Raw genomic sequence first — 18,367 nt, 5'->3', positions numbered from 1 at the left:
TCCAGCCAGGAATATCCGAACGAAAATGGTTTTCCAGTCATTGGCCTTTTCGAATTTCGTTCTTCCTCGAGGTCTACCGTTTTTAACAACACATACTCTCACGTTCGTGAGTATTGGAACACCTGACGTAATATAAAACGTGATAATTGGGCTAAACCGTCGAAGGAAGGATTGATCGATGAGAATTATAGGTTGAGTAGAACGATTCGAAATATGTAAATGTAAATTCTAGACAATGGCGTGCCTATTGGAAACAAAAAGAATTAGCAGGAACAATAAGCGATAACCGAAATCGTTGGATTTGATTCTTGGCCAAATATCGGGCGAGAAACGAAAACAACGTTTCCATTTTGGAGAGTTGCCACTATAAGAGAAGGGCTTGGTGAATGGGAAACGGTAATCGCGAGTTCGACATGATTATTATCGACGTCGCCAACCGATAATCCCGCTCCAAAGAAATCTGTGCCAGTGGGTGAGATTTACGACTCTGAGATTCGTTGAACTTTCCAGATTCCTATTTCGCGTTCCTCCAATAACGAAAATATTATATCTCGAAGAAGTTACGTACATAGTAACCTAATACTTCCATATGGCTACAAAAATTTGATACCATAAAATAAAACGATACTACGAGCGATATTATGAAGATGAATGTGATAAAAAATGATTCATTGACCTCTTATACTTCGGTGTTCAGCGTGTGATTAAAAATCGAGAGAGTCGCAGCGTTAAATGGGCGCGTCAGTTGTTCGTGGTTTACGATTTACAACGTAACAATTAAAGCATCCTAAACGCGAGCACATTCAATATGTTGCGTCTTCGCGCTGGAATTTAATTTTCCTGGTAGACTGTTACGAATTTCGAATTTCATTGCAGCCTGCTTTTCCCGACGATCGCTGCTACAGTTTCGTTCTTTTCGCGGGCATCCGATTTAACGCGTCCACCCATCTTGCCGAGTTATCGATTTCACGTACACAACACCCTCTCCCACTTTTGCTTCCACGCGAAACATCGAGTTATATTAGGTCGCGGGAGTCTCGGTTTTTTTTTTTTCATAAAGTCACGAATTTTCAACGTGTTGTCCGAAATAATTTGCACAATATCTCTTTTTATCGCGTGCAATGTCACGTTTCCAAGTATCAACTGGCTATTTTAGTCGATTCCTATTAACAGTATACGTTATTAAAATATGTATATGACATCGTATGATCTAAATCCTCTCTTAACGTTGAAACACGTAATCCTCTCTTGATAAATTTAACATCGAGACCCTTTTCCCCGTGAAACTTGCGCTTTATTCTACAATTATATTCAAATGTTCCATATTCTCCTCCACTTCCAGTTTATCCATAATTTCATTGAATTTCACCAAAAATAAGCGAATGTTCGCGTACTTTTGACCATGCGTAAAACGTATCTTTTACAAAGGACGAGTTAATACGTTTGCACTCGATCGACCACTTCCAAGAATACGACTAAATTAGAATCCTAGGATTTCCCATTTAATACCGTGTTTCCAACTTTAAATAAAGCAAAGTGGAAGATCAAAGCGCGCAGAACAGCGTTCTATATGAGAAGCCAAGTTGCTAGACAGAATAGAGGATGAGGGAGAACAATGAATCTGAAAGCCAGCGGGAAAGCAGATCTTTCACGTTGGCGTATATCTTCGTTTGATTTCTTCTTCGATTTGTTCGCAGAGCTTGTGCATTCGCGTTGCCGGTCGCGTAATCGATTCATTTGTATCGGTTACGAGACTCGCCGCTACCTCGTTCGACTGCAGAGGGAATGGTCATTACTTCCGGTTTAACCGGCGACGCGATGGTTTATTTACGCGTGCTACGTCGCCTCGTTATTCACGAGTTCTGTTCACCTCATATACGGAAATGCAGGCATTGTTTCGTCGTAGACGACGGTAACAACTGAGCACTCGCGGCCTTGCTATTATGGTGGAGTAATAATACGTCTTTGTTTGGGTCACGGCTGTATATCATACGAGGTAATAGGATTAATAGAACGAGAGAAATTAAAAGTGCGCATTAATCAGGACGAATAGAGGTGAATAGAAACTCTAGGTTGCGTTTACAATTTTCAATTGTTTAGACTGGAACAATTGAAACAAGTTGCAGGAATAAATTATATGGCGAAGAATTTCCGGCGAGTGTGATTATCATAAGTAAAACACCGGGGGAGTTCTTTGTACGTGCTGGAACACTTTATGGGGAGCCTACATTTTTTAGGTTCTTTAATACGTGCGTTCGTGACGTTGGTCGTCAACATTTTAACTTTGAGGTCGTAGTCTGCCGAGCTCTTTTTGAATTCTCTTATCACACGGATCTTGGGTTGCTTCGTTAAATATTCTACGTGAAACCCACCTACACTCGGATCCGAAAATTCCTTTGACGATCGGAATGAAGGAACTGTACCTAAATTTTGCCGATCTATCCTTTGTAGGAATGAAATCTGACGTAATATTTCATCTGCCTGCGGAGGGAAAGATTAGCACGCTAGGAATATGAATTAAATTTAATAATTTATCAGCCACATTTCTGTTCGTGTCGACTAAATAATTGAACATTCAAAAGTCAGTCCATCCGATTATTAATGAAAATTCGCATAAGAAGCATCGTCGAAATGAGAAATCGGCGTATTAAGAATTACTAAGGTTACGTCGGAATATAGACCTGATTCTACCGCTATTTTTAAAGTTAAATACAAAATTCAAGCTAACTAATCACACTGATAAAAGTAGAAAATCGATCGGTTGGAGTGTTTATTCTTAAAAATAGAAAACGATCAGTTGAAAAATTTGGATAGAAATTTTATAGATTAGTATCAGGGTGAATATTTAGAAATTTGAACAATTCCTCGTTAAACGTGCAAGCTTGTTTTCCTCTTGTATTACATAACATTATGTATTTTCTCATACACATTTCATTTTGATTTCTTGGTACCAGTTTCATACATCATTCGTCGGTAGTTGTGATGTAAAATAGGGTCGAGCAACTAGCAATAGCTGTCACATAATTCAAAATTCCAAGAATACCAGTTCGACGTAGCGAAACCCTATATTATTGGTTCCACGTAAATTACGTGAATTTCTGAATTTAATTCCAAGCTATAGGTATTGATCGACGCTGTGTGTGAACCGACTGCCGATGTAACCAGCGCATCTTCTCCGGTGGTCGTAAACCGATGTTACAAGGTCCATAGATGGAGTTTCGCTACGTATTCCCCTCGCTGAAGTATCAAGCGCGATCGTTTCCACTCGAAAATTGTTCCGCCTTTAATCGATGGTTTATCCGACGAATCAGGTCGAGTTTATTAACGAACCATCGTCGATTTGACCCGACTGTTTTTCTTTTTTCACTTCCAAAACTGCACGCGAAGACTAACTAAGCTTTACGATATTGCAACCACTGGCACACGAGAATTATCGAACTCGGCGGACTATGTTCTACGACAACGATATTGAAATAAATGGCCTCTGTGGCGAAACGGACGACTTTTGCTCAACAAGTATCGATACCACTGTATCGTGCTGAATTCATGAAATACGAATTCCCCTGGTTTCTTCATATATTAGAGATCGTATCTATGCTTTTGCTCTACTCTCTGTTCCGTTCGCAAACATTGCCGGATAACAAGCCACGAGCTTAATATTTATGGACAGCGAGTTATTTATCATTTAAGTCGATATTAACGCGACTAACGTACTGCTGTGTAATTCTATTATGTATAGAGAATTCTTTTAATATAAACAATATCCAAACGAAAAAGTTTCGAATATCGTCTTTGATATTTTTGTACATTTTACATCGTTAATGCGATCTTGTACTATCTTACGTATATTTCAAGATAAACTCTTGAAATCTGTCGTTTCCTTCTTTTTGTCTCTTTTCTCGTTTCTTTTTTTTTTTTTTTCTTTTTGAGAGAGAGAGAGAACTTGAGTGAAAAATTAGCTTGACCTTGGAAGCTCGTTGTCAAGTGGAAGTTCCACTTTTGTATGCAGATCGACGTATATTTAAATTCGTAAGCTGCACGACTCTCAATTTTATACAAGAATAAACACAGACTATATCAGTGATATGAGTCGTTCATAAGCCAGACGAGCAGTAATACGGTGACAAATTTATCGGAATAAGATCTGACCTTGCAAATAGGCTGGCGTGTTGTTAAGCGTTTGTTTTATCGTAAGTCTGTTGAAAGTTTGTTAGAAAATCTGCGCTCAATTGTTCTTTCTTTCTTCGTCTTTTGTAGCTAGATGAATATATCAAATTAATACGACGACCACGAGTTTATTGGATAAAATGTTGATACGTTTCTACAACTGTCTGCACTTCATTAAAAGTACTCGGCAACTGCACGGAAGAAGGTTATTACCGTGATATTCTTTTTTTTTCTTTTTTGTTTTGTTTTTTTTTTCTTCTTTTTGTAGCAAGTGCACAATGGTTAATTGTATACTGGACAGAATTGTGGTTCTTTTTTCTCGGCGAAAATAAAGAACGTTGATAAAGAATGGAGCAAGCGAATACAATGTAGAATATTAGTTTCTCCTTGGACTTATGCTATTCATCTTTTATGCGATATTACCCAGGGACAGAAGGAGGCTATGTAATAATACGAAAACGATGTATACGTAATGAGACGTTTCGTCGTGTTTTTCTCGAGGATATATTTTCTAGCACGAAGGAAGAATAACACGGAGGAAGAATAACACGGAGGAAGAAAAAATCGCAATAAGAGGGACGTTTCATTTGGAAAGCAGTTCGAATGAAATTCGACGTTTAATACGAAAATTCCACGTGTTGCTGTTGAGATCTGGATTTCTGCCAAAATTGATGTACCGCGGTTATTCGGAACGTTGCAAGCAAATACGCTAATAATATCTTGTCGCAACTACTACTTTGTTTCCTGGCCAGAACAAGCGTCATTATTCGCTGAAGAGTCTGCTCGTGATCGTTCGTGATAAATGACTTGGAGAAATAGAAGATCCGTACAACCGAGGAAAATACATCTTTCAGAGAATTAACTCGAAATAAAAAATTAGTAATTAAACTATTTAGTATGCAACAATTTCTTCTTCTTCTACAATTTAAACAACGGTATTTGTATTTAATGGCGCTTAATGTTTTTATAATAAAGATAGTCGTGAATGTTTAATCAAAACGTTCGTTCAGTGAAACGATCACTCGTACGGTTAATCTTCGTTTGCTCTACTCGTTGTTCAAACAATGCGGAAATAAATTTGCCAGGGTAAAAAGGGGCGGAAAGTAAATTGCTGAAACGTTAAGACGATCGTTTTACGGGTAATTGCAAGGCTATAGGAAGGATGGCCCGATAATGGCGATCGATCGGCGCTCATTAGCTTGCGGAGCAACACGACGCACCGCGAATTTTCTCACGGTTTAAGCGTTCGTCATATCGCCATTCATTTCGCATCGTCTAATACCAGAGACTAATGAGTGCTTCTAAAACAATATGTTTCCCGTGCTGCGATCGCGCGTCGACTTAATTCCACTTCAACGGAGTTTAATAGAAAACGAATCGAACGATCGTCCTGAATGCTCCTTGAACATTTTCACGATCGAGTCGGACGAGAAGGAGATCCTTTTTTGGCTCCCGATTATCTCGTAGTTGGACGCTTTAACGAGGATTTCGGCGAACTTTACGTCCAAGAGGCCACCAACGAATAATATTTCAACGCAGCGACCCGATGAAAACACAGATAACTCTTTCCATTGGATACCGATAATGACTCGCGTTTAATGAAACTGGAGAAAACGCGAAGCGAGTTAAACGAGAACGAGGTTCTCTCTTTTCCATGAACAACGCGAACTTTCCTGCTAATAATACTCGCGCCCGAAACGATAATGACGATCTTTCATGAACGAACCATCGTGATTTTCAAACGAGACGTGCGATATAATTTGCGAGAGTAATCAAAGCAAGGAATTCGTGCTACCGATGTGAAACATCGACGATCATCGTTTCATTGAATTATTTCAGATAAAATCGATGGATAATCGAGGCGCGCCAACCTTGTAAAGCATTCGAAAGTATCAACTGGAAAAGTAACGTTAGTTTCTTGCATGTTAACTTGCTACGGTCTTGTTATTTTGTTGAATTTTACCATTACGATTCTCAGCCACTCGTACCTTTATCGAAAAACAACTTCTGAATCAAACGAATTTCACCTTACCCTGAGTCTTCGCAATTTTTCACCATCAGCTCTTACATGTTCTCCGAGTTCTCCAGCAGAAATCTGTCAAAATTGATTACGTCGCAGCCTCGTTCTAAAGAAATTGCAAATCTGAATCTTGCGACTTCTAAAAGCATCAGAGTCTCGGGAAGCAGCGAAGGATTGGCGAAACGATCGTGCAGAGCGATCAACGCCAGTGTTCCAACGCTTTTACCAACGGATCGTGCGTAGTCGCTTTCGCTGCATTGAAAATCATCCTTAAACATTGGGGCAACGAAGAACATCCGGTACAGTTTCGCGTCGAGTTCTCGAGTTTCTCGAGCCGCTTGATCGGCTTACCAGCGTGGCAAAAGCCACAAGCTGTGGTTGCCCGAAACGTTGAACTCTCAAGTCACGAGTCAACTCGGATCACCGTAATGTTCCTCGCAATCTAACCTTCCCTGCTTGTTGCAGAGTTGTCAACAGGATTCTCGGTTTTCGGAGCTACCCTGTTCCCAAAGATTTACGTTTCATTAGATCAACAATCGCGTTGCTAGGTTTATTTTGGAAAGAGAATGATCTTGGAGAGGTTAGTACTTAATTTATGACGTCGATGAATGATTTACCATATAATACAACGAAATTAATTATTTAGGAACGAAATTAATTAATTATTAACGAAATTGTGAAACAAGGTCAATAGAAGAAAAGCAAACTCAAAAATAGAATCCGAACGAGAGCTGTGTGAAATATTTCGAATCGACTACTATCAAAGAGTTTGCGGAACGACAACAATCGTAGTGTAGTCATAGTTTGTTTAATTAAAGTGACACAGAGCAACGTTTTAAGTGTTTCAAACGTTGCAAGAGGTTTAAGTAAATTCCACCAAGTTCTAGTATCTAAATCAACAGTTGCGCTGTTAGGGTTGTTTGGATACAGAACTGTCTTGGAGAACTAGAGTTAAGTATAATATGATATAGCAGTCTGTTTCTGTTTAATTGGAGTGGAATTTAATTAGAATGGAATACGGCGGTGTTTTGTGTGTTGCAGTTTACTTGCGCACATTTGTTTAATTTAACGTTTCGTGCCAATTGTATAACAAACGTGTTGCGAATGCTTTCGAAGCTTTGACCGTAAAAGGATCGTTATATATATAATATAGGGCAACAAAAAGTGATGATTATTTACAAATTCATACATATTTACATTTAGATATATGTTTAATTAATTATCGATTATTAATTATGTAGAACATTCAAACGATTAATGTTTGCAAGCGTGCATAATATTGCATATTTAATTGATGAAATATGAAGAATTTGATATCGCGATCTATCGAAGATTCAACTGCAACGATAATTCAACTGTAATTTCACAACCGAAATAAAAAATTATACTCGTTCATAAACAATATAAGAGACTATAATTATTTTATCAGGTATAACTATTGAAAACACTTAGAACTTATAATCGTAAGATCAAACTCGTATTACAAAAGCAATAAGAATTTCAGATGGTTCAAACTTCTCGATCGCCTTCTCTTTGAGATACACCCTCCATCGATTCATCCGATGAAAGCAACTGGTGCTATACACCACACAAATTGAGTCTATTGTCGCCAATAATGGGGTTGAAACTGCTCGTCGAACCCTTGCCAACTAAATCTTTGTACTCCAGATCTAAAAAATCCTCAGGAATTCAATCAGAAAGTTTTCAATAGCTTAGCTCACTCGCTGTCCGTATCGAAACCGCTTAAAGACAAATTTAAATTTAATCTGTATGTAGTATCGGGGGAAAGGGCCTAAGAAACATCGAGTTAACCATGAACAACGCCGCGAGAGACGAGGCGCCGTCGGGTCCATCAATGTGTCGTCGGTCTTTTCAAGTGTATAGTTTTGTAGAAAAAGCTTACGTGACCCTGGCAACGAGCGTTTGCGGAACACGCGTGTGGTGGGCTTAGGAAAGGACAAAGGGATGCTAGAACGGCTAGAATGTTAGTTGAGAGGACGCAGTGTGTCAGTTTGAGAATGGGCAGTGTGAATCGAGAAGTCAGAGAGTGTAAGTGGAGAAGCCGGAGAGTATGATAATAAAACGTACGACGAGATTGTAATCGGTTCCTTTGTATTGAGTATCGCTTATTAAACTAAACTAAACTCTAAATAAAACATCATTACTTGTCCTTACTCTAAGACCCATGTAAGTTACCACATGTATAAAGAAAAAATGTCGGATTCATCCGAAGAGGCGTCAATTTACTCCTGAACATGGTGAAATCAAATTTGAAAAACGGTGCTTTCTTTTGTTTCAGACTCGTGTGCTCGGGAGGAAACGGGAGAAGGCGAGCGTGCAGCGTTGACTTCCGAGCGATCGGGTGTCCGGAAGCGCAATCGTTTCACAGCTGACGGAATGACGTCGGATCCATCTCTCGTATCGTCGTTGTCGGCGCAGCGATCCTTCGTCTACCCTCTGATCCTCGACGGAATACGACGAACACGCGTTTAATTCCTAAAAGGCGGTTCATACATTCGTATCTCCCCTAAAGACGAACAAATCCCGTGAAAAAGAGAAAGTAAAGACTGTCTCGGTAATCTTTCTTCGTGCCGAGTAATCGCAGTTAGATCTCTTGAACCATCAATCGAAAGCCGTCGTGTGAATAATCTCCGGGAGAAGATCGTTGGAGAAAAAAGTAAATTTACGAAGGGGACGAGGATCGTTCGTTGGACGAAGAATCTAAGACGGCTGGAGCAAAATGAACGCCACGATAATAAGCTACGAGACGACGCCGAGCATGATCGACTACGCTCGCAAGATGAATCAGGAGGAGTCGATGATCCAGAATTGCGAGGCTGATCTGCCGATCGTCTCGCTGGTTAATCAGATTCTCTACTCTATCGTCTGCATCGTTGGTCTTCTCGGAAATACTCTGGTGATTTACGTGGTGTTACGGTTCTCGAAGATGCAAACAGTGACCAACATGTACATCGTGAACCTGGCTATAGCGGACGAGTGTTTCTTGATAGGAATACCTTTCCTGGTGACCACGATGAGCCTACGTAGCTGGATCTTCGGGAAGATCATGTGCAAAGCGTATATGACTACAACCAGCATCAATCAGTTTACCAGCAGCATCTTCCTTTTCATCATGAGCGCCGATCGTTACATCGCCGTGTGTCATCCGATATCTTCGCCGAAGATTCGTACGCCATTCATCTCCAAAGTGGTCTCTCTAACAGCCTGGGCCACGAGCGCTCTCTTTATGATCCCTATATTTCTGTACGCCAACGCGATGGAGTCTGAGAAAGGAATCAACTGTAACATCTACTGGCCGAACGATCGCGGAGGCCACACTACCTTTACTTTGTACACGTTCATCCTAGGCTTCGCCATTCCACTGATTCTCATTCTGATCTTTTATTTCCTCGTAATCAGGAAGCTTCAAACGGTCGGACCAAAGAACAAGTCCAAGGAGAAGAAACGATCGCATCGTAAAGTGACCAAGTTAGTGCTGACGGTGATCACGGTGTACGTTTTGTGCTGGCTGCCCTACTGGCTGATGCAAGTGGCGTTGATCTACACTCCACCCAAACAGTGTCAGAGCAAGATCACGATTACCAGTTTCTTACTCGCTGGCTTTCTCAGTTATAGCAACAGCGCGATGAATCCTATCTTATACGCTTTCCTCAGCGACAATTTCAAGAAAAGTTTCTTGAAAGCGTGCACTTGCGCCGCTGGGAAGGACGTGAATGCCACGTTGCATATCGAGAACAGTGTATTTCCACGGCGGAACAAGGCGAACGCTGAAAGGCTTCAGTCGAATCGACAAGCTACATCCGGTCAATCGAGGATGGAGCTGGAAGACGAAGACGCCGAGAGAGGATTACTGATCAGCAAAACTTCCACGACGACGGTGACCATGACGTCACGATCGAATATTACCATAGGCAACGAGCCGAGAGATCAAACGCAGAGAGAGAAAGACGCGATGAAAAATGGAACACAATTGACATTATTGACGCAGGTGTAAAGAATAAACGAAGAAAACGAAGATAACGATTCAACGAAATGCGAACGACGGGCTAACGATGGCCTCTTATTTTTTTCTTTTCCTTGTCACGATGACCAGATGAGCCTAGGATCATCGTGCAAGAAGAGAACTGATTTTAAGGAACGAAGAAGATCGATGTCGTGGAACGAATTTTCAGATGACGTTAGAATCGTCGAAACAGCGACTCGATAAGATCGTTCATCGAATTTTTGCTACTTTCCCTCGCGATCCTGGTACCGATGGATTTGCTCCAAAATCACGTTCGTGCGTCAACCGAATGTAAACGCCCATTTCTGTACAGTCGTCTCGTTCAATTCCTTCGTTGTAGTAGCTGGTTTCGAACAATAGCCGCAAAAAGGCTGGAATATTACTGGAAATCGGTCGAGGAAGGAGGCCGAGCATTGCTTGACCCGTGACGCACGTGCCGCCATTGCTCCTCTTGAAGAACGGGTCAAGAGCGCGGTCATTCCGTTTAGTTAACTCTACACGCACGCACAGCAACCGGGAGAATAAACGAATCGTCGATGAGTTTGCCAAGCGCGGGAACGTAAGCGCTATCAAAGAACAGAAACCCTTTGATAAAATCGCTGTTGAAGAGGCGAGTCTTATTTCTGTACAGAATACCATCGCTCGAGAGATCGTATAAAATTTAATGAAATTCCATTGGTAAATAAATTAAACGAGAAGAAAAGCAAGTCAAATTTGTACATATTATATACATATACCGTAGTCGATCGATGTATTTATCGATTAACGTGGATGGTTCAACGAAAGGAAAAAACGAACGGTTTCCGTGCCAAAGACAGAGTATTTCAGCGACACGTTTCTGCCTAGTAAGAAGCACGACGATAGTGCTTCAACGTCTCTACGAACGAGTCTATTCGATCTATGGCTGAGAAAGATCGATACAGCATGCCTCGAAGAAGAGAACAACAAGTTGCCCCGGAGACTCGCGGTTGGAACAGCTTTCTTTCGCGTTTTCTTGCTTCCTCGATGCCTCGTTCCATTATTTCGATTTTTATTCACCCTCTTTTCTTACTCGTGACAAGGCGCACATTGTGTGGAAGAGAAATCGTGGCGAAGATCGGGATAAAATTGTTCCAAGGACTATCGCAAGAAGTCGTCGAGTATTTTCGTGATTTATCGCTGTATTTCGGATCGGTTTACTTTGTGAAAACAACGTGTCGATCATTTAAAAAGTTAAACGTTCTTTCAGAACGTTCAAGTTGAAAAATACATCGTGGACGGAGACTAATAGCGAACGTTTGACAGCGTGTTGCGTAGTTATGGGAATTTACCGCTTTCATTAGTCTTAAAACTAAAAAGAAAAAAAAACTGTCGTTGTAGTTCGAGTTTGAAAAATTCTTGTATACGCGCACGATGAGGAGGATACGAAGAGAACATCGTTTCGTCATCCGATGATGGACACTGTGTTCGTGGATCACGATTTTTGCTCGACTTGATCGAACCCTAGAGACAAAAACGTGTATTTCAACAACACTATATACTCGATAGTAATTCGAAAAATGTTCAATGAAGTCGAGCAACAAATAAATCGACGTTATGACCGTCAATTGTCGTATAAAAAAGAAAAGACGGGAAGAGGAAGAAAATTGTCAGTCGCTATCAATTTTCTCTACTTATCAAGTTGTGTAAAGTAAAGTAAAAGTTAACGCGTGAATGTATAAAGTTTCGAGAGCTGATCATAAAGATCAAAAGCTGCCTTCGCAAGTAACACGTTGAAGAATCGAGATGGCGATGAAAGGATGGAATCGTGTTTAAGGAACGTTGGTCTTCAATAAACTAGCGATATAAGTAGCGAATAGTCGCGCTGATTGTCCTACGTTTGCCTTTCAATCAGCATATCTTTTGAACTGCGAAGAGGTTTTCATTACTACGCGTCGTTCTATGGCACGCAATTATTCTGTTTCGCAAATTTAAAAGTACGATGCTTTTGAACCTCGAGTTATTCTTCTTCTGAATGTATCTACCTCGCGAGGGATGAAATTTTACCCAAGAAAAACTAAATTTCGCCGACTGGGAGATTCATAAAATCACGCTGAAATTTGAATTTCAATGTATTCTAATTTCCAGTATACTCGACGAAACAGAATCGATTCGTCGCTTCTCGCGATTCAGAAATTTTACAATTTTTTAAATTTTACAGCCAATATCGAATTTTACTTTATTCCAATTATCCTCGTGTTCCCGCTTAAATTAACAATAAATTACCGAAGTGCTATCGCAGTTCAACTATTAAAAGAGAATAGATTCGTCGTCGAAACCAGCTCGAGTATAAGATCTGATCAAGCTAACAACGAAACTCATTCTGTTTAGAAAGCATAGTAGCTACAACAGCCACATCGAAGATACGCACACAGTTTCGAACGGGGCCAGTCGTGAAACAAGCTTCAACGTATCACATGCGAGCACAGTTCGTTTCAGCTCGTTAATTTCAGTCTACACACGTGCTCGTAAAAGCCAAGAAACGAGCACGAGTGCGGATCATTATGTGACCTACTCCTAGATAGTCCCAGCGGGGATGCATTTAAAAAATGAACAGGAACAACGTAAACGTCGTTGTAAAAATACTTACTCGAAATTGCGAGAACGAACGAGAACATCGCGGCGTTCTCGTTCAGCGAGAACAGTTGGATGAACGAGATTGCGATCTAGCGGTGAGAAATTTCCGTTTCTTAATTAAATGTCAAACAAACGTCGATTATCGGATCGTCGATACGAACAGGTTAAACGATATACCGTGGCGAACTTGTTGAAAAGTGTGTAGTCGATTCTCATGGGTTCGCCAACTGATAGTAATTTCTTGCAGTCAACATTGGCAACTTTATACTACGGATGGTCTTTATTTGACGATATAAGCCGGCGCGATACTGCGAGGATCTTCGAAGAGCGTAAGTTAAATATCGGAAGCACTGGAAACACGAGCTGGGAATTTTCGAAGATTTGCTTAAAAAGCTATCGCTTCCGCCTACGGGTTCCATAATCGATTTTGCGATAGGAATACGAACTTTGATCGAACAGTCAACTGTACGGGATATTCGTTAAACACTGTAGGTTAACTTGATCAATTACCAAATATCTTAATTTCCGCCAAAGTAAAATCTAAATATTTGACACGATCCGTTGCAAAAGACATACAATACACCGCGGAAGATAATCTCATTTTACCAACTCCCTCTGAATATTCCCGCGCGATCATCGGAATTTCCAGCGTACAGCAAACAACAGGTAAACGCAAAACGGTAATTCAGGTTGCAGAATCCAGGTAAATACAGCCGCGCTTAACGGATTACAGTAGTTGAATACCTATCTGTAACAATTAGAATCCGTCGTCCATAACGAGATGAAGTTCCCTGCTTAAATCATTACGCGAAATCTTTAAGAGATTAGCTAACTTCTGTTTGTCCGACACCGCACAGTTTGTCCTTATGATAGAATAAAAAAAAGGATCTGTTTCGCGAGCCTAACGATTTAAAAATTAGCGGAATATTTGTATTTTTATAATCGATATTATTCCTAAAAAATCTGAGTCTTTCGTTCCATAACTATTTATGCGAAAAATCGCTAAACTTTATGTTTTCAGACGTCTCAGGGTGCTATACTTCCTTAAGAAAATAATCGAATTATTCCATGTTGCTTTTTACTATTATCGCTAAGACACAGAACCATTCACCATAAGACAAGACACCATTCGATATGGTGAAGTACAGTTTCGCAAGAGACGAACGATTAGGTTCTACGCGGAAAACGGACGGTTCGGAAAATGGGATGAGAAGCTCGCCGACGAATTAACGTTAATCGCGTATGAGCAATTAGCGTACGCTAAAGGAGTGCGAATCGAGCAATCAAAGAGGAAGATTTCATCGTACCGAAAAATGTATTTCATGACATCTCGTACGAATGTAAATATCGTCCTATCGTACGATTCTCTTTTTGGCCTTTTATTTTCACGAACATAGCTGCCACTGGAAACCGACACGTCAACGGTGTTTCTTTGCCCGTCGAGAACCACCCATAAATCACAAGCGAACCACGGTGATTTTCTCCGAAATGCTACACTTTCTGCCAATTGTACCATCCGCGTTTCGTTTTATCATTTCTGCCGCGTAAAACGGATAACTCTTTACGAATTACCTAACCGTATTCGAATGACAAAATGGTCAGTCGTAAAATAACAAGCTTAATGTCGCAGGGGTTAGAAATTAGGTAGGGAAGAACGGCGAGAAAAACAACGAAACGCTTTCACGAAGAATTCGCTTTAGTATCCTTCGAGAGTATCCTCGGTCGAACGTATGTCCGCAGTTTCCCATTTCTTTTACGTTGTTTATTTATTATTGCCACCGTGGCTTCGACAGGGTTCCTTCCACACGAGGCGTGGTAATACCGTATCCTGATCTCATAACTTGCTCGATAAGCCCGATAATACCTTCGTATATCAGCTCGATAATGTTTCTAATAGCCCTCTAAAGCAGTACACGACACGTATTACACGATTTTTCAAGGGAACGTGTTACCCGCTGTTGATTTTTATAACTTCTCCAGTATCACCGTCGTTCGACAGATTTCCAGATGAAACGCGTAACTGTATCACCGAACGTATTTCCTGGGTTCTCGCGAACGAATGAATTTCGAACGAACGAACGATATTAATCGATAGAATATAGATGTTTACGGGTGGAAATTTAGATGCGCAGAGGTACAAATCTTTATTCGAAATTCGTTCTTTTAACTCTATCTGTAAAATCTTAAATTTGCACGAATATTCGCAGTGTTAAATTATCGTGCAAAAGAATTCTAATAACAGAAATTTCATTTTTTCTAAAATGATTGTGTTACGCTGTTATAAACTAAGGCAAGGTGAATATGATAGTTTGCCGAAGATAGAAAGACTAATAACGTTAAAAAGAAAACTAATGGCTGTAAATGTTTAGAGCAATTTCTTTACAGAATGCAAGAGATGCTTGTAATTTTCAACGATTTCGTGACACGATGCACCACAGCGGAGGTTGTTTCTTCGAGAGAATTCTAGATGTTCGTCCTTTGGAGACATCCGGTTGGAAAATACCGCTACTTCGGTTCGCAAGCAATAACGCGCCACTTTCGAAGTACTCGGGCGTCTAAATTTATAGTCCTGTGTACGCGAGCGATGTCTCTTTTCGGATCTCCAAAACGAAGGGCGAAGAAACTTCTTATGAAACTTAAGCACACCGACTGAAAGAGTTTACTCTGCTCCTGAAATTTAAACGACGAAGTCGATCATCGTAAGACAAGTGGAATTTCTTTCGTTACGAACAAACAAATGCTTTCTATGGAACACGAGTACATCGCTCGAAAGTACCAGGAAGTTTCGAAAAATAAGAACCATTGTAAAAAAAAAGGTGTTTTCGTTAAATTTTTCGAAGGAGGCAAACAAAATAATCGTTTTGGCGCATGCAGTTTTTATCGTAAAATTGCGTAAAATACTCGTTGTCACGAATTCGCTCTTTCCGTACGAAAATTTGCGATATATCGTAATAATTAAACGTATTCTACTCGTGAAATTAGAAACAGACAGAAGTTTACATCGCGTGAATCGGAGACGCAAATAGTCATCTTACCAGAGATTTTTCTAGAGATCAGAAAAATCGAAGGATCGTCAAAGTTTCAGTTCGCGACTATCGAATTGTGTTTTTCTACTCTTAACGTGTTCCTCGAACTCGAGAAAAGAGAAATTTGCGAAAGAATCAACCCTCGTGTAGGAAAATTTTCTTGAAAACTCCAAAGTCCCTTCGCTGATTCACGGAAAAGCGACAACGAGAGAAAAATTCATAGATTGGAATAACGGATAAACAGACTTGAAAAACTACAAATGTTGTACCGTGTTGTACCATTTCCAGGCAGTGTGCGTTTTCCAGAATCATGTTGTCGAGATGACGTGCATCGGAGCTATCGAAGGTATGTGGCGGTCACGGGTAATTACATTACAAGGAACCCTCTTACCAGGGAGAAGAGAAGTACGGCCAATGGGTTCGCTTCCGTCGTGGCGCTATCACGTTACGAACGCTAAAATAACGCGAAAGGAGGCGTAACTTTGGTGCCGGTCGGTCGTTACGGTCGTTAAGCGGTGGCTGGCCCGCGGAATTCCTATTTAATATCGTTAAACGAAACTGCAATCACATTTAAATTTTAATGTCCGGCGTTACACGGTATACTACGAGGGCGGAACGTTTAATCGCGATGCTTTTATACGGTTAAAAGCGAGACGGAAAACGACCGTAATTTGCTAGTCGAACGGTACTACAGATTAAAACAAAGTCTCGTTCACGCTGAACGCTAATAGTCAGAAAACGCGAAAGAATAGTTTTCTTCTATTTATTCTCATTATCGCGCTCTTTCTATCGTAAACTTTTCGCATTAAGAACGTATTAACGCCGATACTTTTAAATCGTTTAATTAGTTTCTAAAAATGAAGAAGGTTGAGTGGATGTTATTCTTCTTTTTTATTTTTGAAATTGTTTTATCGTACATTGCAGCGAGATTGAAATTCGTTGGCGTTGAAATGCAGAAATTGTAGAATGGCAGATGAACGTAGGCGTTGACGATCCTCGCCTTCTCGACGATAATTAAAATCCTCCAGCTTTACGCGTCGGATTTAACGCCACGGCATTACCAATGAAACGCGATGTTACGATCACCATTGCTTTCACAGAGACTCGAGGACGGTCGTAACTGGAATACAAGGATGCTCATTCACCGCGATCCTCTTATTCGAGATTTTGAAACAAACAATGGATTCGAAGCGATTCTATGTAGGGGAACGTTGATTATCAGAACATCGGTTAATGAAGACGCGGTTGGTTCCTGGCAGGTAGAATCGAAACGCAGCAGCAAATGACGCGATAATATCGGCTGATGACGATATCTTTATTTATGAACCAAAATTTTTCCACAGAAATAAGAAAGTCGTAGGGAAAATCAAGAAAGTCAAACGGGATATTCCAAGGTTCTCGACGTTGATTAACAGCAAGTGCGAGGAAACGTTTCCGGAATATTCTTACACGATTTCTGAGAAATCAAGGACTTGGTCCAGATCAGAGAACCGTTGCTCTCGCGTGAATCAATCACAAAGAATCATCACCGCTTCCGATTAAATATCTCATCGATATGAAATTGCCTCGTAAATTTCCGGAAAAGTAATAAATGCTCGTATGGGAGTCGACAAGATGGATTCGAGATGATTTTCGAGATACGATGCTTATCGTGAAATCCGTATGGCTCCTTTTCACTGTTTCATCTATATTTCGCTATTTGAGAATTTGATGGTCCATAAAATTCAAAAGTCACGTAGATCAAAAGTGAAGAACGCGCACGCGACTGTAGATTTTTAAATAATTATTTTCCCTTACGATTCGTGACAGTTCTCAGACAAATAAATAAGTTTGAATTTTGTCCCGTTAAACTTTTTTCATTTATCTTCCTTTTCGATCACGTTTTCGGCTCCAAGCTACGTACTTTAGGAAAACTCCGAGAAATTAGGCGAGAATTCTCCAGGGATACGAAAAGAGGGCACGATAAAGAGAAAAGAGATCACGTGGTTCTTTTTGGTCCGTATTTACTTCGACGTTCGCATTCGGAAAACACGTGGCGCGTCTCGATTCGTACGGTTCAAGGAGCAACGAATGGGAAGACGAGCAAATGGATACGGTTCGTCGACGATTAATTCGCCACCTACACTGTTTCGCATACGGTTCACCGCGCGTTTTCGCTTCTTTGATCAACGATTGGCTGAAATTCCGTCGGAAGATAATGGCAAACGAGGAACGCGAGAGATTCGAACAGAAAACAATGTTTCTTTTTCTCTTTCGAAGGAAGAACTTTCAGAATCAAATTACCATTTCATTGATTTCTAACCACTTCGATCGTATAATCTTTGTTTTGATTCTATTTTGACTCTGAGTCTCTTTCGACTTATTTTAATCGAAGTCGATTTATTTAATCGAACGTAAAATCGAATCGTCGATGACAAACCTATGGAAATAGCGTACTCCAATCTGCTTACGGTTTTCTCGTAACAATGGTTGACATAGCGAGACCGGAAGGATACGAAGTCGTGGCTATGTTACGCAACCAGATCGTATGACCGC

General features: G+C 40.5%; 1 protein-coding gene across 1 annotated transcript in view; it reads left to right on the top strand.

Annotated features, from left to right (window-relative positions):
* The window catches only part of LOC100747436 (somatostatin receptor type 2-like), a 73,850-nt gene extending 60,128 nt beyond the window's left edge, over positions 1-13,722 (top strand). Inside the window, exon 2 of the mRNA XM_012380845.3 lies at positions 8,487-13,722. Within this exon, the coding sequence (XP_012236268.1) occupies positions 8,928-10,202 (1,275 nt within the window). The 5' untranslated portion in view covers positions 8,487-8,927 and the 3' untranslated portion in view covers positions 10,203-13,722. The remainder of the gene's footprint in view (positions 1-8,486) is intronic.
* Positions 13,723-18,367: the final 4,645 nt, after the last annotated feature.

This window comes from Bombus impatiens, unplaced genomic scaffold, assembly GCF_000188095.3.
Source record: "Bombus impatiens unplaced genomic scaffold, BIMP_2.2 scf_0113, whole genome shotgun sequence".
NCBI lineage: Eukaryota > Metazoa > Arthropoda > Insecta > Hymenoptera > Apidae > Bombus > Bombus impatiens.
Note: the sequence above shows the minus strand (reverse complement) of the source record. Positions and strands in the feature narration are given on the sequence as shown.